Source organism: Mus musculus, chromosome 5 (genome assembly GCF_000001635.26).
Source record: "Mus musculus strain C57BL/6J chromosome 5, GRCm38.p6 C57BL/6J".
Taxonomy (NCBI): domain Eukaryota; kingdom Metazoa; phylum Chordata; class Mammalia; order Rodentia; family Muridae; genus Mus; species Mus musculus.
Window position 1 is genome coordinate 21443038 of NC_000071.6, and position 21740 is coordinate 21464777.

Sequence of the window (21740 nt, forward strand, 5' to 3'; positions counted from 1 at the left end):
CAGGTGACAACATGGTCCTTCACATCAGCTGGACCCCAGCTACATCAGGGCCCCTGACTCACACATGCCCTCAGAGTATCATGGGACATGGTGTTAACCTCAAGGAGGTCTCCTGTAGAAAGTGGGCTGTTCTCATCTGGGGCCTCTACCCAGAGCCAGGATGATCCCGCAGCTGGGCAGCTTGTTCCAGGGCTGAGTCTGCATCTGCTTAAGCTCCAGGCTGCTGTACACCAGCCTGTTGACCCACTGGGCAACGACATGATCACCATCCGCCTCTCAGCCCTCTCTCACCCATCATCACCAGTGCTGCTTCTCTCCACAGCATGTGCACACCTCTGCTACCCTCGCTTCCACCCATCACTTCATCTCTCCCTCACCCTGTATCCCTTCCCTTCCCGAACTGGCACTGGCCCAGGAGGCCGGCTGACTGCACCCAGAGGAGCGAGGGCAGGCCAGCCTGGCCGGCTTCTGCCTCCCAAACTTATTTTTATGAGAAAACGTGTTGCTATTTCTGAGCATCTTTTAAAAGTAGATATAAACTTTGAGAATATATCTAAGACCTGCCTGTTCAGGATTGTACTAAGTTTGAGTATATATATTGCTTCTTCCCATATGCCCCTAGACAGATGTTTACAGATGTTGTCTATTGTGGAGGAGGCATAGATGGTTCAGCATGTTCTAAGGAAGGAGGAAGAGAGGCACACAGGTATCATTGGACTCTGGCAGTCATGTCTCCTAGTGTCTCTCTCATAAGCATCTGTACCCCTTTCCTCTGTCTCTAGTGTCGGTATCCTCCAGGCTCACGGATGTCTCCGTCCCACTGCATGCTGTATATTCTAGAGTCTTAGCCACTCCTGCATCTTGATGATTCAGCTTGCATCTTTAACCCTGACCTCCTGGATGAGACTTCATCCCACTACCCAACACACACAGCCAGTGGGTTTTCCCAGGCGTCTCAGATTCTCATCTCATTTCCCACCCCTTCTGCAGCCTCCTGACCTCATCCAGAGTATCTCTATTTACACTTGCAAGTTTTTGTTGCCATAGCCCCATGCTATAAAACCCACAACATATTTTTAATTCTCCTCTCATCTCCCTTTACTCAGCCACTAAATTTAAGTTTTATAAATCTCCTAAATGTTGATTCCATCTCTCCCATCTTTTTCCTTTGGCTTCTAGCCTTCTGCAGATTCTGTCACCTGTTACCTCTTAGTAGAGCAATAGTTCTGCCTCTAGCCTTGCCTTCTTCAAGCCCATCTCCCTCATGTAGTGATAGTGGTTTATTAGAAACACATCGAACACACTATTCTTCTGAAACCCTTTTAACTTCCTGCTTGGGCTCTGCCTTTTCTTCCAGAATTGTATGAAGCCTCACCTTTTGTTATGTATGGTTCTAAACTATACCCCTGAGACCTGTATCAGAGCCTGGGTCATAATGACTACATCTTTATATTCCACGTGAAATGCTTTTCCCAGCATTTTAAACTCTCTCTTTCTGTCTGCCTCTCTCTCTCTCCCTCTCTCCCTCCCCCTCCCTCTCTCTCTCTCTTCCCCCTATCTCTGGCTTTCCATTGTCTATAAATCATTGCTTAGTTATATACCCCTAAAGAGAAAGGACCATGTTTTGTTTCTAAATTCTTAGCATTTACCCTTGTGACTTACAGATAGCAAGTGCCCTCCTTCCTATCTCTCCCATGTACCACCTCAAAACCATCTAAAGGGCTACCTCTGCTGGGAACATTTGAAGGGCTCTGTCTAGATCCTGAAGGTGTATGTACTGTTTAACCATAATCATATTCTTTTGCTGGAGAAAACCAGTATTTTTACCTTTGAATCGAATCATTTGTTTTTCTCTAACCATGTGAAAATGAAGGTTGTGAGATTAGAAAAAACTGTTTTCTTAAATACTGGAATTCCTGGGAAAGTTGTACGACTAGAGAATATCAGAAAACACAGAGGCCATATGGTTCTGATTTCATAGGGAGTAAAAACCTTTTCCTAAGCTTGACTCAAATAGTTGATAGATTTATTATTACAATGATCAGTATGAGATAGATAAAACCAAAGAGTAGATAATTATGTTAATTATGCCCATTGTTCATTTGTATACTTTTATGTGTTCTGTTTTATTCTACAAAATAGCCAAGGCAGAAATTCATTTGTATATTCTGAATACTTTGGACTATTTCTGTTTAAGGTAGAGATTTTTAAGAAATATTTTGGTGTTTATTGAAAATATATTTTTGTGTTTTTAATATATATTAACATATATTAAATAATATATATAGTTATATACTTTTCCCCAACTTTTCCTTCCTTCAACCCCTCTCATGCTCTCTCCTCAAGTTGATGGCCTCTTTTTGTGCATATTTAATGCATATTATTATTGTGCATATTCATTTTTGAAATTTTCTTTATAACCATTCTTTAGATTCATAATCTTTTTGTTACATTTTTTTTACTGCATATAGAACTCTAATAGTCAAAAGGGATGTTATTAGATACATGTCACTATAATGAGAAGTAGTCTTCATTCTCTATGGATCTTAAACTTTTGTCTTATAGCTGTAAGAATCATTTTGTCAAGACTTCATACCATACCCACTAGTGACTACTTTGAGAGAATCATATTTTCATCTAAAAATAATATTTTGCTACACTAAGACTATTGTAAATGTATGGGGCTCAGTTTTCTTGTGCATGGGTGCCTGGACTCACTGGCTAACTGGTTATAAAACTGTGTCTTAGGTCTAGAGTACCCTAGCTGGGTCTCTAACTCAACATCTCTCATAGGATTATACTCACAATGCCATCCTGGGCTGTGAGCTCTTATCAGTGTTCAGTGAGGGTGAAAATGACTCCATGCCTACTTATGGCTGTTGCCCTGTTAGCCAGAGGCCTGTTGATTTCCTGGTCCAGTGGCCAGTTTCAAAGGGCAGTTGACAATGTGCTGTCTGACTTCCATGAGAACAGTAGAGGACTAGAAATACAGAATCATGATCTTTGTATAACCTAGCCATGGAAATGGCAGCCCACAACCTTTAGGCAAGTCACTGAGGCCTGGCCTGCACGTGATGGAAGGCCATGCACGGGGCATGGGTGCTAAGAGGAAGGAATAGTGGAAGCCATGTTAGAAGCTGCATGCTTTTCGCCACTGTTGGCATGTGATGGTGAGACTATATTTGAAAGTTGGAAGAGAGTATTTAGAGCACACCAATGAAGTAATAGTTACTTAACACATTAACAGGATATTCAAAGCCTCGTAATGTCCTAAGACATCAAAATAATTTTAGGGATTTCTCCATTAAAACCAAGTTCTTATCCCTACACAAATGTACCCTTGTTCACATGAGATGGAATGCTGGACCTTTACAGGGAGCTTTGCCATCATGCATGCCTGACTACTGGGCAGCAAATCATATGTCCTCTTTTTTACTTTCCACAGAAATTGACATACTATTATTTACAAAATAGATGAAATAAAATTGCTCTGGATTAATTCTGACTTCAAGCTATTCCTTGTTTGTGTAGTTTTGAATTATATTAGAAAATATGAAGTTATTGCATACATTTTGGGGGAAGAAGCTATGAATTTCTGGTTCTAGAAGTACTGGTACCCCCAAACACACATGTGGAGAACAGTCCTGTTTTTGAGCTAAGTGAGCTGAGAAGAATGGTTATAATACCCTTCGTCATTCTGGGAAATATATTTCATTGCGGAGTGAGGAGCTTTGAAGTTTTCTCCTCTGCTAGCCATACATCTGTGCATTCATTATCCTTATCCCAAACCAGTTTAACTCTTAGCTCAGAAACCACTTTAATCCAGCAGACATGGCAAGTGGCCTGAAAAAAAAAGAAGACATTTCTATGAAATATTTGTGTTCCTTGGTTAAAACGTGGATTTGTACAACTGGGTCTAGTTAATGAATTGATGTTTATGTTGAAAATGTGTAAGGAGGACCTTTTGAGTATTCTTGACAGGCTTTTTTTTTTTTTGGGTGTAGTTATCTTTCCTCCATGTGTAAAAATGGTTGTTTTGTAGTTATGCTATAAAATCTTGAGGTCTGGAGAGGGAGGTGAAGGTTATATGCCTAACATCATTTGTTTCAGAATTGCAGTTAACTCAACTGGATTTCTGATACTGACAAAATGACCACAAGAGAAGTAGTAGTCGTAAGTGACTTGTGGATGTACAGTTATGCATTAGGATTCTCTATAACACAGTTCCTTCTCTATTATCTATGGTAACTTAGAATTCTTGTTTTCTCTCTTTTGCAGGAAATATCATCTTACAAAGCAAGATGGGTAACATAACAGTGGGTATGTGTCAAGATGCTGCTTGGCAGTGGCTTACATCAGTTGTAGATGTGACACTTTATTAAAGTCTGTAGTTTATCTCACAAGTCTTACATGGTATGCTGTAGGTCATGTGTGGACAGACCAGTCTGAATATATCTACTCAGAGAAAATGTCCAGGACCTAGTGTTAAGAACAAAAATCTTAGGAATTTCTTGAGTTTTTTAAATAGCTACATTAAGTCTCTCAAAGAAAGGTATAGTAACGTGTGTGTGTGTGTGTATGTATGTATGTATGTATGTATGTATATGTGTGTATGTGCGGATATATAAATTTCCAAAACTGTTGTCATTTGAAGTCAACTGTTAGTACACCAATACCTTTTCATCTATATCTATGGATGTCTTCTATGTGTATGGAATTCTTTTAGTACTAGAGAATATATTGGTCAATAAGACTACTCATTTTGTCTAGGAACTGTCACCTCTTAGTGCCAGGTAGAAAAAGAAATATGAATAACAAAAGGTGATTTCAGATCAGTGTAAGTGCAGTGAAGACAAAGTAATGGGGTAGAGATTGCTTATGAAAAAAAGTAACTTCAGTTAGATAATTGGGGAAGAGGGACAATTTTAACTGAGATTACCAAAGTAATGATTAAAAGGCTTGCAAAATTATGTGTACAGAGCTTCCACGCAGAGAGATAGCAAGAACATCCCATTACAAATGCAGTGTGTTGTAGCATGATAATTGTTTACTTTACAGCTAGTATTCACTCATAACTGAGTCCATCCCATGTTTGTCTTTCTGGGTCTGGGTTACCACACTCCGAGTAATGTTTTTCTAGCTCCATCCATTTTCCTACAGATTTAATGATGCCATTGTTTTTAACAGATGAGTAATACTCCATCGTGTTGTACCTTTCTTTATCCGTTCTTCTGTTGAGGGACTCTAAGTTGTTTCCAGTTTTTGGCTACTATGAAAAAGCTGCTATGAACATAGTGGGGCAAGCATCCCTGTAATAGGATGGAGCATCCTTTGGGTATATGCCCAGGAGCAGTATAGCTGGGTCTTAAGGTAGATCAATCCCCAAATTTCTGAGCAACCACTATATTGATTTCCACAGTGGTTGTATAAGTTTGCACCCCACCAGCAGTGAAGGAGTGTTCCACTTGCTCCACATCCTTGCCAACATAAGCTGCCACTTGAGTTCTTATCTTATCTATCTGACAGGTGTGAGATGGAGTCTCAAAGTTGTTTTGACTTACTTTCCCTGATGGCTAAGGATGTCTAACATTTCTTTACGTGCTTCTCAGTCACTTGAGATTCCTTTGTTGAGAATTTTCTGTTTAAATCTATAGCCCGTTTTAAAATTGGATTATTTGCTTTGTTGATGTCTAGTTTCTTGAGTTCTTTATGTATTTCGATATCAACCCTCTGTCAGATGTGGGGTTGGTGAAGATATTTTCCCATTCTGTGGGCTGCCGTTTTGTTCTATTGAAGGTGTCCTTTGCTTTAAAGAACCTTTTGAGTTTCATGAAATCCCAATTTATTAATTGCCTGCACTGTTGGTGTTCTATTTGGGAAGTCTTTTCCTATGCCAATGCATTCAGGGCTATTCCTCACTCTCTCTTCTGTCAGTTTCAGTGTGTCTGTTTTTATGTTGAGATCTTTGATCCACTTGGACTTGAGTTTTGTGCAGAGTGATAAATATTGAACTATTTGTATTCTTCTACATACAGACATCCAGTTAGACCAGCACAATTTGTTGAAGATACTTTCTTTTCTTTATCAAAACTCAGTTGTTTATAGGTGTGTGAATTTATACCTGGATCTTTGATTCCATTCCATTGATGAAGGTCTTATGTCAGTCCCATGTGGTTTCTATGTGTAGTACAGCTTACAATGAGGGATGTGATGCCTCTGGATTTTTTTTTTTATTTTATTGTACATTATCGTTTTAGCTATTCTGGGTGTTTTGTTTTTCCATGTGAAGTTGAGTATTGTTCTTTCAAGGGCTGTAAAGAATTCTGGTGGAATTTTGGTGGGGATTGCATTGAATCTATAGATGCTTTTGGTAGGAAAGCCGTTTTCATTATATTAATCTTTTTAGTATGGGAGGTCTTTCCATCTTCTGATATCTTCTTCAATTTCCTTCTTCAAAGGCTTGAAGTTTTATTATACAGTTCTTTCATATTACAATCCACAGACCCAGAAAGGCTAAGTACCAAGGAAGGCTTATGGAGGAACACAAAGATCTCCCTGGGAAGGGGAAATAGAATAGATTTATGGGTGGATTGGGGTAGGTAGGTGGACTGGGGTAGGTAGGGTTGGAAACAGGAAGGATCAGGGAATACTGGGAGAAACAACTGGAATTGGGGACCCTTTAGGGGGCAAGGTAGAGCCTAGTGCAATAGGGACTCATGGAGTCTATGAGAGAACATGAAGCCTGAAGCTGCCATCTTCTGTAACCAGGCAAGGCCTCTAATGGAGGGATTGGGACACCAACCCAGCCACAAAACTTTCGACCTACATTTTGTCCTGCCTGCAGAGTGTTCTGTGACCAGCCATCAGAGAGATTTCATCCAGCAACTCATGGATGCAGATACAGAGTCCCATAGCAAACGTTAAGCAGAGCTCAGAGGGTTCTGCAGAGCAGGGGAGGAATGATTGGAGGAGCCAGAAGGCTTGAAGACACCACAAGAAGACAGCCTATAGAATCCACTGACCAGGATTCATGGGGCCTCACGGAGATCAGAGAGCCTTTGATGTCCTTTGCATATATGGCTGAGTAGCTTGGTGTTCTTGTGAGATTCCTAACAGTGGGAGGAGGGGCTGTCCCTGGCTCTTTGGCCTGCTTGTGGGTTGCCTCCTACTGGGTTGTCTCATCCAGGCTTGATGTGATGGTATATGTCTCGTCTTATTGTAGCTTGTTATATTGTGTTTTGTTAATGTCCCTGGGAGGCCTGTTCTTTTCTGAGGGGATCTGGTATTGGGGGGGGGGGAACTATAGTCCAGATGTAATATGAGGAATAATAATAATAAAAGGGAATGGGTTTAGCATTTTTGAGGTGTATAAGGAAGGCCTGTGGAGGACACAGTGAGAGATGAAGTGCTACTGGATCTTAGACCCTTGTGTGTGGACCTTAGATTTATCACAAGAAGGTTCAGATGGTGGGTATCATTCCTTCAAATTCACAATGCTCAACCTATAGTAATGCCCTTTCTAGGACAAAGGGCCATCCTGAAGTTAAAGTGAGTGAATGGAGAAAGCAGGGCCTATGGCGTGGCGGTGAGCAGGGGTGCTGGCAGAATCGCTTGCCTCACTCTGCTTTAGCTTCCCGTGCTTCCTCTTCAGGGCATCACCAAAGCTGGGCTTCATCTACTAAAAGGCCAACATTAAAAACTGGTGGGATTGCAAGCTTGTAGAACCACTCTAGTAATCAGTCTGGTGGTTCCTCAGAAAACTGGACATAGTACTACCGGAGGATCCCGCAATACCTCTCCTGGGCATAAACCCAGAAGATGTTCCAACTGGTAATAAGGACACATGCTCTACTATGTTCATAGCAGCCTTAATTATAATAGCCAGAAGCTGGAAAGAACCCAGATGTCCCTCAACAGAGGAATGGATACAGAAAATGTGGTACATTGACACAATGGAGTACTACTCAGCTATTAAAAACAATGAATTTATGAAATTCTTAGGCAAATGGATGTATCTGGAGAATATCATCCTGAGTGAGGTAACCCAATCACAAAAGAAGTCACTTGATATGCACTCACCGATAAGTGGATATTAGCCCAGAAACCTAGAATACCCAAGATACAATTTGCAAAACACAAGAAAATCAAGAAGAAGGAAGACCAATGTGTGGATACTTCATTCCTCCCTAGAGTAGGGAACAAAATACCCATGGAAGGAGTTACAGAGACAAAGTTTAGAGCTAATTCGAAAGGATGGACCATCCAGAGACTACCCCACCCGGAGATCCATCCCATAATTAGCCACCAAATACAGACACTATTGCATATGCCAGCAAGATTTTGCTGAAAGGACCCTGATATAGCTGTCTCTCGTGAGGCTAGGCCAGTGCCTGGCAAATACAGAAGTGGTTGCTCACAGTCATCTATTGGATGGAACACAGGGCCCCCAATGGAGGAGCTAGAGAAAGTACCCAAGGAGCTGAAGGAGTCTGCATCCCTATAGGTGGAACAACAATATGAACTAACCAGTACCCCCAGAGCTCGTGTCTCTAGCTGCATATGTAGCAGAAGATGGCCTAGTTGGCCATCATTGGGAAGAGAGGCCCCTTGGTCTTACAAACTTTATATGCCCCAGTACAGGGGAACGCCAGGGCCAAGAAGTGGGAGTGAGTGGGTAGGGGAGCAGGGCGGGGGGAGGGTATAGAGGACTTTTGGGATAGCATTAGAAATGTAAATGAAGAAAATATCTAATAATTATTTTTTAAAAAACTTGCTTTGAACATACTTAACCAATTTTGAAGAAGTTCTCCATTTATCTAAAGGAAAACAACATTTGAAATGGTAGCTTCGTACGCTTAGTTGTTTTTCTCCTGTTAACAAACTGTATGTTACAAATACATGTTTCTGTGTTGAAGATGGTAGTTGACATCAGTAGTTCTCTTTTGAGTAAATAATAATGAAACAACTCAGTGATCTCTGTCAGCCCACGAGGTCTTTGTCCAGAATTCTAATGAAACCTATTTCTCTGTGGGAGTCTACATAGCTTCCGGTCTGCTCTCTAGTTCCTGTTCTCCAAGATCTGTAGAATTTCTTCACAGTGCTAATCCTTAAAGTATGGAATTCTTGTACATAAAGCCTTAATTTTACTCTTGATGATTGATTTTCATTTCAGTAATTTGTGTTATAGAAAGTTTGTTTTGCTGCATAACTGTTTAAAATACAAACTATTGGTTTTTTAATTTAAAATGTTTTGCAAGTTTCATACATTAGTACTGTATTTATGTAATTTCTACCACATTGCCTTCCCCTACCAACTCCTCCAATTCCCCCATTCATGTCCTCTTCTTTTTTAATATATACACAATATACATATACACACATATGTATATGTATATATATGTATATATACATACACACACACATACATACATACATACAGCTTGTTGAATTCACTTGATGTGATTTGCGTTTTTTGGGTTTATGGCTGACTGGGATTATGTAACCTGTTATAGACTCACTCCTAGAGAAGACTTACTCTCCTCTCGGCAGCCATATCTCCTGCAGCTCTTCATGCATGGGTGGGGCCTTAGGAGATTTCCTCACCCACACTGCAATGTCAGCTGATGGTGGTATTGTGTAGGTCTTACATAAACAATCATATTTTTTTTGACATTTCATGTTTGCTACATGGTTTTAAATGTTGCATGTCTATTTCTTTATTAAATACATCTTGAGTTTTTTTGACAGCTTTGCAAGATTAACAAATCTCAAGGCTGATAATTGTACCTTATAATTAATTAATTATTTTCCCATGGTGAAGAGAATGAAAGTATTGTTTGTAAATCACGCAACGTTCTTGTGGAGTCCCCCTTCCCCAGAGAAAGAAAGTCAAACAAATTTTCAAACACTTCACTTTATTCAAGTACTACATAGGTACACTACATAGGTAGTGTATGTGTTTGTTGTTACCATAATATCTTTTTACATGGCTTCTTTTAGAGTTGAATACAAGGTTTTTAAGTGAAGTTTCTGTTGGTATTAACCTAGCAATGATGTAGCCAGTCTTTCTGCCTCATAGCATTCATCTAATGTCTTTATTCCCTAGCACTGGTATTTACTGATGACACTCAGAAACTAATATCTGAAGTCTCATAAAGGATGGTTGTATTAGTCAGGGTTCTCTAGAGTCACAGAACTTACGGATAGTCTCTATATAGTAAAAGAATTTATTGATGACTTACAGTCGGCAGCCCAATTCCCAACAATGGTTCAGTCGCAGCTGTGAATGGAAGTCCAAGGATCTAGCAGTTACTCAGTCTCACGCAGCAAGCAGGCGAAGGAGCAAGAGCGAGACTCCCTTCTTCCAATGTCCTTATATTGTCTCCAGCAGAAGGTGTAGCCCAGATTAAAGGTGTGTTCCTTAAACTCTGAGATTCAATCTTCTGGAATCCATAGCCACTATGGCTCAAGATCTCCATACCAAGATCCAGATAAGGATCTCCAAGCCTCCAGATAAGGGTCACTGGTGAGCCTTCCAATTCTGGATTGTAGTTCATTTCAAATATAGTCAAGGTGACAACCAGGAATAGCCACTACAATGGTTTTGGTATGGATTGTAGACAAATTATTTTAAATGATGGTTGAGCCAGATCTTGAATAATTCACTTCATAGTTTGATTGAAGTTATTTAAAAGTTTAAAGATAAATGTTGCCTTTGTGGATATATATTTTCTCTATATATTTTACCAAAAGTATTATTTTTTTTTTCTCATAGTTTTCACTACAATTCCTATTTTGCTTCTCAGTTGAAGTAATAAAAGCTCTTGATAAAAAATGGTTTTCTGAAGGGCTCTGCAGCCCTATAGGAGGAACAACAATATGAACTAACTAGTACCCCCAGAGCTCGTGTCTCTAGCTGCATATGTAGCAGAGGATGGCCTAGTCGGCCATCAATGGGAGGAGAGGCCCTTGGTCCTGTGAAAGTTTAATGCCCCAGTATAGGGGAATGCTAGGGCCAGGAAGTAGGAATGGGTGGGTTGGGGAGCAGGGGGAGAGGGGAGAATATAGGGGAGTTTCGGAGAGGAAACTAGGAAAGGATAGATAGCATTTGAAATGTAAATGAAGAAAACATCTAATAAAAAGAGTTGGTGCTGAGGCCAAGCTAGACATAGGAGGCAACTCTGGCAAAAAGCCCTGCAATTTCCTGTGTCTATCTGCAGAGCTCACTGTCTGTGTTCATGAACTGAGTTCAGAGTTTTTAAAAAAAAAAAAACGCAGGTAGAGTACTTTTATGTAATCATTTATCATTGCATTTTCATGAATTGATAATTAAAGCAAAGTGTTAAGTGTCAAAAAAAAATGCTTTTAAGGGAGGCTCCTGAAGAGTGTGCTCAGCCTCTTCAGGCCAGGCAGGCTAGATGTTACAGTAAACACTCGGTGCCGTGGAGGAAGGGAAAAGACCATAGCACTGACACCTAAGCCAACCTCCAGTTTTCTTGTGTCTGACTCTGTTTCTTGACTGTAAACTGTTGGTCTACTGGAAACAAGAGACGGTGATGACATTGGGAAGTTTGAGTCCATGTAAGTTAGGATTTTTGTGTTCCAGCGTGAAAATGAAAACATAAAGCAGACTTCTTTGTCCCAGTGATTGCTTCACGTCCTTGCTGCCCCTTTAAGAAATGCAGTAAACCTTATGTGAGTGACCTGTTACTCTTAAGGCAGCAGGTTTGCTGAAAGGGAAAAATGTGAACTTCTTCAATTTCTCACTAACTTTGCTCCATTCTGGAAGTTACTACATTTGTCAGTATGGGGGTAGATGAGATACTTGAACGGTGCTTTCTGGACTTGGCATTGGCTGCCAGTTGTAACACACTAACTTGTGTCTCTAGCTGTATGTGTAGCAGAAGATGGCCTAGTCGGTCATCAATGGGAGGAGAGGCTCTAGGTCCTGTGAAGGCTCTATGCCCCAGTGTACGGCAATGCCAGGACCAGGAATGGGAATGGGTGGGTTGGGGGGCAGGGGAAAGGGAGAGGGGATAGGGGATTTTCAGAGGGGAAACTAGGAAAGGGGATAACATTTGAAATGTAAATAAAGAAAATAATTTTTTAAAAAAATGTGGCCGGGCAGCAGTGGTGCATGCCTTTAATCCCAGTACTTGGGAGGCAGAGGCAGGTGGATTTCTGAGTTTGAGGCCAACCTGGTCTACAGAGTGAGTGCCAGGACAACCAGGGCTACACAGAGAAACCCTGTCTCAAAAAACAAAACAAACAAAAAAAAATGGGGGGGGGGGCGGAAGAGGTGAGCTATGGGGCAGAAGAGATGGTTCCATGGTCAAGAGCACTGGCTACTGCTCTTCCTGAGGACCTAGGTTTGATCCCCAGCACCCATTGATGGCTCACAACTCTCTGTAGCTCCAATTCAGGGAACCAGATGTCGTCCTCTTCTGGCTTCTGTGGGAACTGGCCCTACAAGTGGTAGATAGACATATATGCCGGCAAAACAACCATACACATAAAAATTAAGTTAAAATGCATACTCAGAACTCTGTTTTATTAGTTATCTGGGTATAGGTTTCTAAATTTCTAATGTGTTTTGATAAAAATAATGTTGTTGTTATAAGAAAAATCTAAAGCCTTTCAAGGTTTGTAGGTTTTACAGAAATGTCAAAGCAGGGCCTTTTATTTTGTTTTTAATTCCATTTACTCCATGAAAAACAGTCATGGATACAGTTTTTTTTCCCTCAGATTCGTCCTGTGGATGTCTAAAAGCCTCCAGTCATCAGGGTGCCATAGATGTGTATGTCAGTCAGCTGGGGGAAGTGGCACTGACAACAGAAGAAGGTGAGCCAGCTGGAGTGTCACAGCTTGACTGCAGTGTGAGACTGGTGAATATCTGGAATGTGAGAGAATGGTGGAATATTTGGGAGGCAGGTGGTCAGATTTTCTACAGCGACTTCAGGAAATTTTCTTCTAGTAGATCGTGATTTACTGTTACTGAGCTCTCTAAGCCAATCAGAAATCCTTGTTCAGGACAGCTGGCCATGACTCAAACTTTCTTTTTGTAAGACAAACAAAAACGTTGTTATAGTTTGACTGTTACTATAGAAGCTTTAATGTTCCTGTGTGGATCTTTCAGTTTTGTTGTATAAGAAATGAGAGTATTCGTGGTAGGGAAAACTCTCTATGTTAACGTTTTCCTATAGAGGACCTCCCTGCCATTACTGTAGAATGTCTGTAGCCTTCAAAGCACGATTCCAAAATGTCTCCACAAAGGCTCTCTAAAGCAGGCTTCTGATGTACTTGTCTGTATAATTCTTTATACAGGTAACTTATTCTGAGTTCATGTATTTTATTTAAAACTGTATACTTTTTATTCAGTGGAAAGCTGAATATGAGCTGTATACATCGAAAGAATCATCTTAAATATACTTTTTATTCCTCTGGAAACTAATTGTATATACAGCTATTTACATGTGCATAATGATAAGTGACAGCCTAGCTTAGCTGTCTGGGTAGAAGTGACTGAGGTGCAGAAAATCGAGCTGTACCCCTGTATGGAAGGCTTCAAAAGACTGAGAACAGTACATAGCATCCTTTGCCTTTTGTCTAGGATGGGACCATGTATTCCGAGGATGTATTTCCTCTCACTACTTCCTGCCATTGTCAATTTCATGTAACAGTCTTCTGTCCAGTCAGGCTGCTTTGCCAGAGGCAAGGGAGAACCACTGAGCACAGAAGGCAGTCTGAAACTGTGGCTGACACATAGGAAGATTTCCCATGGCCCTGGCTTGCTTGCTTTAAAATGGGCTATGATCTTGTCCTCATGAAACTGCCAACTTTGTCTTAGTTACTTTTCCATTGCTGTGCTAAGATACCATCACCAAGGCAACATATTAAAGAAACCATTTATTTGGGGCTCACGGTTGCAAAGGGTGGGAAGCATGGTAGCAGGCAGGCATGGTGCTGGAGCAGAGAGAGCTAACTGGAACTGGTGAGCTTCTGAAACCTCAAAGGCAGCCTGCATTGATGCTCCTCCTCCAGCCAGGTCACGCCTCCTAATTCTTCCCACAGCCCAACCAACTGGTAGGCGCAAAGAAGTATTCAAACACAGGAGCTTTTGGGGGCCATTCTCATTCAACATCGTAGTCATATAATTTTACTGTCCTATGAAAACTCAAGAGAGAACCTATTAACCATGAATGTAACTAGTAACAGAATAGGGGGAAAAGAAGTTTTGAATAAACGGCTCTTCTGTGAAAGTTTTTTCTTGCATTGTGCAGTGTATAAAAATTCAAGATAAGCTGCATTTTTTAACTTTGAAGTTTGTCGTTCTTCATCCACTTAAGATATTGAGTATTAGTTATAGCTGTGATTGTTCTACCAACATTGAAATGGTATATGATATTATATCATTTGATTAGTATAATAATTTTTTCCTACTGTAAACCATGTTCCTGTCAACTTAGAGATAACCAGAAATAAAGATCTCCACCTTCTTGTTCAGGATTCTTTTGCTTCATGCTTAGTTTAGCACCTTGACTGCTCCAGCTTTGTCACTGTCTTGCTGTGGAGTACAGAGCCAGCTACTTGAGTCTCCTAGGTCTTCACCATGGAGCCCTGTGGGCTGAGGAGAAATGTTGGAATGCTTATTTGTTCTGTCCTGTGAAAGTGACCATGACAATGGCTATTTATTCATTCAGAAAGTCTGTGAGTGAGCTTGGGGGCCAGCTTTACCTGTGCTGATGTGTCCACTGAACACGGCCTGAGAAGATGACTAGTCCTCACACAGTGTGCCTTCAGTCTGTGGCCTTTTTGGCATAAATTCACTTTGGAATTTTTTGGGGGGAAGATAGTATCTGGTTACAACTTTCTGGTCTTCTCTCTTTGTATGAATGAGCGTTCATAAGTCTCTCGTGCGTGGTGTGTGTGCACATGAGTGTGAATGGAGGCCAGAGGAGGATGGTGCGCTCCACCATAACCCCTTGAGACACAGTCTCTTACTGACCCTAAAGAAAGCTAACAGCCAGCAGGAGTCTCAGCACTCCTCCTGCCTCCTGCCCTTTTCCCCAGCAGTAAGTTACCTCATACATGAGCATGCCCTGCTTTTTAAACAAGTTGTCAGTCCTCATGCTTGTGCAGAAAGATGGCTCAGCGGCTTAACCATTGAGCTCTCTTCACACCTGCGAGTCCTTCTTAACCTGAACTTCCTGCTGCCATTAGGGTAAGATGGTGTGAAATTACTGAGTAAATAAGTTGATGGTAAACAGGCTAGAAGGAGACTGTGATCCATATCTAAGTGACTTCTAAAAGGACCATTTACAGTGTATGTCGTCCTGACTCTTTGTCCCAGAGATGAGCTGATACTTATGGCAGAAGGCTCTAAATTTGATGAGAAGCAGGAGGAAGCTGGTGAAATAGGAGTGTGCTGGAAGATTTGCAGAGACCTACATGATAGTAGGACAAGGGATCTCACAGCAAATAGGGTGCTTTTCCTGATATATTCCTTTAGAATCTTCCTTTAGACTGACCACTGGCCTGTACTGAACATAAAGCTGAGTGTTTTCTGTCAGAACTTAGAGCCTGTAGCTGACTCCAAAGGAACATTAGTCATTTGGAATCCAAATATTCTTGTTATTTTCTTCCTTACACTCCAAGTGAAACTAAATATACAGGATCCTGTGGCTCATGGGGCATGGTGAGCAGGTCACAGTGTGTGAAATCCAGAGTCACTGAAGTCACAGGCTTTGGAGACACTGCACTATGCCTACCACTATCTGTCTGGGAACTTGAGCAAATCCTCACCTATAAAATTGGTGTGATAAAGGGACTTCAGAAAGCCGAAATGGTGATTGTCTGCCTCTTTGCAAATGGTCACCATTAGCATATTTTGTCTTTGCCATGTGTATGGTAAATTACTGCTTTTTTTTTTCTTTCATGGATGAGCTGTGTAAGGATATTAGCAAAAGAAGAGCTAGTAGTTCAAAATGTTCTGATGCCCATACTCTTATCAGAAGTCAGGATGGGTGAGTGCCTTGAGGATACTGTGATTCCTGGGAGAGTTTTATTTTCAATTAAATTTAAATATGATTTATTTGTATTGTTTCACTCTAAATTTGCCACAGGTTCTATTGCTGTCAAGGCCCCATCTTCTCTACGAGCTTATTTTAAATTATCAGGCAAAGAGGTAGTTGTGGATGAAGAAGCTCATGTTCAGGAAATGGCCAAAGACTGTAAAGGTGATGGTGTGACGGTTACAGGTAAGGAGACGGCATATTGCTGTGGATGAATGGTTGTGGCCCTGTGTGCATGGCACAGTGTGTTAACTGCAGATTAATTCCTAGCCATCCTCGATTCCCAGTGTCTGAGACTGTTCCTCTGGTGATAATGATCAGTAACCCAATCAGACACTGTTGAAAAGGCCTCCTTTCATAGCAGATCCTCAGCCACAGGGCTCCATACCCAATAGCACTGGGAGGGAAAGAGCCTCCAAGGAGTGCAGACAGGCCTATGATTGTAGGTGGGATCACCCATGCTGCTCAGAGAAACCCGTCCAGAACCCTGAGGACACAGGAACCAAGGGGCTGCCTGGGACAGGAGTCTTCCAGTCTCTGTCTGCGCCCAGAGCTGATCCTGTGCCACAGAGCTACATACACAAATTCCTCCCAGAAAGAACAGGTCTTCCAGGAGTGCCTACACACTTGTGAGCATAGGTAAGACCACCACTTCTCTTCAAATTCCTGACCCAAGAGGGACCCTCACAGAGCCATCAGGACACAGGAACCAAGGATCGGCTGAGGAGAGGATCCTTCTGGACTCTATCTGCACCCAGGAGCTGACCCTGTATCACAGCTCTCCATACCCAAATTCCTCCCGGAAAGAACAGGTTTCCCAGGAGTACTGACACACAGGATTGCAAGAGGGAAAAACCTAAGTTGGAGACAGCAAGACCAGCTAACACCAGAGATAAACAGATGGTGAAAGGCAAGCACAAGAACATAAGCAACAGAAACCATGACTACTTGGCATCATCAGAACCCAGCTCTCCCAACACAGTGAACCCTGATTACCCCAACACACCAGAAAGGCAAGACCCTGATTTAAAGTCTAATGATGATGATAGAGGACTTTAAGGACATAAATAACTCCCTTAAAGAAATACAAGAGAGCACAGGTAAACAGGTAGAAGACCTTAAAGAGGAAACACAAAAATCGCTTAAAGAGTTACAGGGAAACACAACAAATAGGTGAAGGAACTGAACAAAATGATCCAGGATCTAAAAATGGGAATAGAAACAAAGAAATCACAAAGGGAGACAACACTGAAGTTAGAAAACCTAGGAAAGAGACAAGGAGTCATAGATGCAAGCATCACCAACAGAATATAAGAGATAGAAGAGAGAATCTCAGGTGCAGGAAATACCATAGAAAACATTGACACAACAGTCAAAGAAAATGCAAAATGCAAAAAAGATCCCAACCCAAAACATCCAGGAAATCCAGGACACAATGAGAAGACCAAACCTAAGGATAGTAGGTATAGAAGAAAGTGAAGATATTCAACTTAAAGGGCCAGTCAGTAAATAGCTTCAACAAAATTATAGACGAAAACTTCCCTAACCTAAAGAAAGAGATGCCCATGAACATACAAGAAGCCTATAGAATTCCAAATAGATTGGACCAGAAAAGAAATTCCTCCTGTCACATAATGATCAAAACACCAAATACACAAAGCAAAGATAGAATATTAAAAGCAGTAAGGGGAAAAGGTCAAGTAACATATAAAGGCAGACCTATCAGAATTACACCAGACTTCTCACCAGAGACTCTGAAAGCTAGAAAATCCTGGGCAGATATCATACAGACCCTAAGAGAACACAAATGCCAACCTAGACTGCTATAACCAGCAAAACTCTTAATTACCATAGATGAAGAAACCAAGATATTCCATGACAAAACCAAATTTACATATTATCTTTCTATAAATCCAGCCCTACAAAGGATAATAGATGGAAAATGCCAACACAAGGAGGGAAACTACACCCTAGAAAAGCAAGAAAGTAATCTTTCAACAAACCCAAAAGAACATAGCCACACAAACATAAAAATAATATCAATAATAATAGGGAGCAATAATCACTAGCTTAACAGCAGTGGACTCAATTCCCCAGTAAAAAGACATAAAATAACAGACTGGATATGTAAACAGGACCCTGCATTTTGCTTTTTTCAGGAAATGCACCTTAGTGTCAAACACAAACACTAGCTCAGAGTAAAGGGCTGGAAAACAATTTTCCAAACAAATGGTCCCAAGAAACAAGTGGGAGTAGCCATTCTAATATCAGATAAAATCGACTTTCAACGAAAAGTCATCAAAAAAGATAAGGAAAGCCACTTCATATTCATCAAAGGAAAAAAAATCTACCAAGAAGAATTGTCAATTCTGAACATCTATGCTCCAAATGCAAGGGTACCCACATTCATAAGAGAAACTTTACTAAAGCTAAAAGCACACATTGTACCTCACACAATAATTGTGGGGGACTTCAACACCCCACTCTCATCAATGGACAGACCAGGAAAACACAAACTAAACACAGACACTGTGAAACTAACAGAAGTTTTGGACCAAATGAATTAAAAATATATCTATAGAACATTTCATCCTAAAACAAAAGAATATACCTTCTCAGCACTTCATGCTACCTTCTCCAAAACTGACCGTCTAATCAGTCACAAATCAGATCTCAACAGATATAAGAAGATTGAAATAATCCTATGAATCCTATCAGATCACCACAGATTAAGGCTGGTCTTCAATAGCAACAAAAGCAACAGAAAGCCCACTTACACATGGAAGCTGAACAATGCTCTACTCAGTGATAACTTAGTCAAGGAAGAAATAAAGAAAGAAAGACTTTAGAACTTAGTGAAAATGAAGGCACAACATATCCAAACTTATGGAATACAATGAAAGCAGTGCTAAGAGGAAAACTCATAGCTCTGAGTGCCTCCAAAAAGAAACAAGAAAGCATATACTAGCAGTTTAACAGCACACCTGAAAGCTCTAGAACAAAAAGAAGCAAATACACCCAAGAGGGGTAGACTGCAGGAAATAATCAAACTCAGAGCTGAAATCAACCAAGTAGAAACACAAAGAACTATACAAAGAATCAACAAAATCAGGAACTGGTTCTTAGAGAAAATCAACAAGATAGATAAATTCTTAGCCAGACTAGCCAGAGGGCACAGAGCCAGTACCAAAATTAACAAAATCAGAAATGAAAAGGGAGATATAACAACAGAAACTGTGGAAATCCAAAAAGTCATCTGGTCCTACTACAAAAGCCTATATATACTCAACAAAACTGGAAAATCTGGATGAAATGGACAATTTTTTTAGACAGATAACAGGTACCAAAGTTAAATCAGGATCAAATAAATGATCTAAACAGTCCCATGTCCCCTAAGAAAATATAAACGATCATTAATAGTCTTCCAACCAAAAGAAGCCCAGGACCAAATGGGTTTAGTGCAGAGTTCTATCAGACCTTCAAAGAAAATCTAATAACAATACTCCTCAAACTATTCCACAAAATAGAAACAGAAGGAACTCTACCCAACTCATTCTATGAAGCCATAATTACTCTGATATCTAAACCACACAAAGACCCCAAAAAGAAAGAGAACTTTAGACCGATTTCCCTTATGAATATCGAAGCAAAAGTGCTCAATAAAATTCTCACAAACCAAATCCAAGAACACATCAAAACGATCATCCATCATGATCAAGTAGGCTTCATCCCAGGTATGCAGGGATGGTTCAATATACAGAAATACATCAACATAATCCAATATATAAACAAATTTAAAGAAAAAATATTTCATTAGATGCTGAGAAAGCATCTGACAAAATCCAATACCCCATCATGATAAAAGTCTTGGAACGATCAGAAATTTAAGGCTCATACCTAAACATAGTAAAAGCAATATACAGAAAACCAGTAGCCAACATCAAACTAAATGGAAAGAAATCTGAAGCAATCCCACTAAAATTAGGGACTAGACAAGGCTGCCCACTCTCTCCCTACCCATTCAATATAGTACTAGCAAGAGCAATAAGACAACAAAAGGAGGTCAAAGGGACACGGATTGGAAATGAAGAAGTCGAACTATCACTATTTGCAGAGGATATGATAGTATTCTTAAGTGACCCAAAAAATTCCACCAGAGAACTCCTAAACCTGATAAACAACTTCAGCAAAGTAGATGCATATAAGATTAACTCAAACAAGTCAGTGGCCTTTCTCTACTCAAAGGTTAAACAGGCTGAGAAAGAAATTAGGGCAACAACACCCTTCACAATAGTCACAAATAATATAAAATACCTTGGTGTGACTTTGACTAAGCAAGTGAAAGATCTATATGACAAGAAATTCAAGTCTCTGAAGAAAGAAATTGATGAATATCTCAGAAGATGGAAAGATCTTTCATGGTCATGGATTGGCAGGATTAATATAGTAAAAATGGCCATCTTCCCGAAGGCAATCTATAGATTCAATGCAATCCCCATCAAAATTCCAATTCAGTTCTTCACTGAGTTAGAAAGGGCAATTTGTAAATTCATCTGGAATAACAAAAAAACCTATGTTAACAAAAACTATTCTCAACAATAAAAAATTTCTGGTGGAATCACCATCCCTGACCTCAAGCTGTGCTACAGAGCAATTGTGATAAAATCTGCATCATATTGGTACAGTGACAGACAGGTAGATCAATGGAATAGAATTGAAGACCCAGGAATGAACCCACACACCTATAGTCACTTGATCTTTGACAAAGGAGCTAAAACCATCCAGTGGCAAAAAGACAGCATTTTCAACAAATGGTGCTGACTCAACTGGCGATTAGAATGGAGAAGAATTCAAATTGATCCATTCTTATCTCCCTGTACAAAGCTCAAGTCCAAATAGATCAAGGATCTCCACATAAAACCAGAGACACTGAAACTTATAGAGGAGAAAGTAGGAAAGACCCTAGAAGATATGGGCACAGGGGAAATTTTCTTGAACAGAACACCAATGGCTTTTGCTGAAAGATCAAGAATTGACAAATGGGACCTCAAAATTGCAAAGCTTTTGTAAGGCAAAGGACACTGTCAATGGAATAAAACAGCAACCAACAGATTAGAAAAAGATCTTTACCAACCCTACATCTGATAGAGGGCTAATAGTCAGTATATACAAAGAACTCAAGAAGTTAGACTCCAGAGAACCAAATAACCCTATTTTAAAAAATGGGGTACAGAACTAAAAAATAATTCTCAACTGAGGAATACCAAATGGCTGAAAAGCACCTAAAGAAATGTTTAACATCCTTAGTCATCAGTGTAATGCAAATCAACCCTGAGATTCCACCTCACACCAGTCAGAATAGCTAAGATCAAAAACTCAGGTGACAGCAGATGATGGTGAGGATGTGGAGAAAGAGGAGCACTCCTCCACTGCTGGTGGGATTACAAGCTGGTACCACTCTGGATATCAGTCTGGTGATTCCTCAGAAAATTGGACATAATACTACCTGAGGACTCAGCTATACCATTCATGGACATATACCCAGAAGATGCTCCAACATGTAATAAGAATACATGCTCCACTATGTTCATAGCAGCCTTATTTATAATAGCCAGAAGCTGGAACCAACCCAGATGTCCCTCAACAGAGGAATGGTTACAGAAAATGTGG

The 21740-nt window shown here is 40.4% G+C and overlaps 1 protein-coding gene across 6 annotated transcripts in view; it reads left to right on the top strand.

The window, feature by feature from the left end:
- Fam185a (family with sequence similarity 185, member A) overlaps window positions 1-21740 on the top strand; it is a 63411-nt gene that overhangs the window by 18177 nt on the left and 23494 nt on the right. For 4 of the 6 annotated variants that reach the window (XR_003955661.1, XR_003955660.1, XM_006535731.2 and 1 more), the window contains 3 exons: window positions 4279-4320; window positions 12745-12840; window positions 16122-16256. Coding sequence is in view for 3 of the 6 variants with exons in the window: in XM_006535731.2 (XP_006535794.1) it covers window positions 4279-4320; window positions 12745-12840; window positions 16122-16256 (273 nt within the window). In the remaining 3 variants the exon portion in view is untranslated. Of the gene's footprint in view, window positions 1-4278; window positions 4321-6844; window positions 7770-12744; window positions 12841-16121; window positions 16257-21740 lie in introns of those variants that run through there. The other 2 variants (XR_003955662.1, XM_011249773.1) reach the window with 2 other exon arrangements.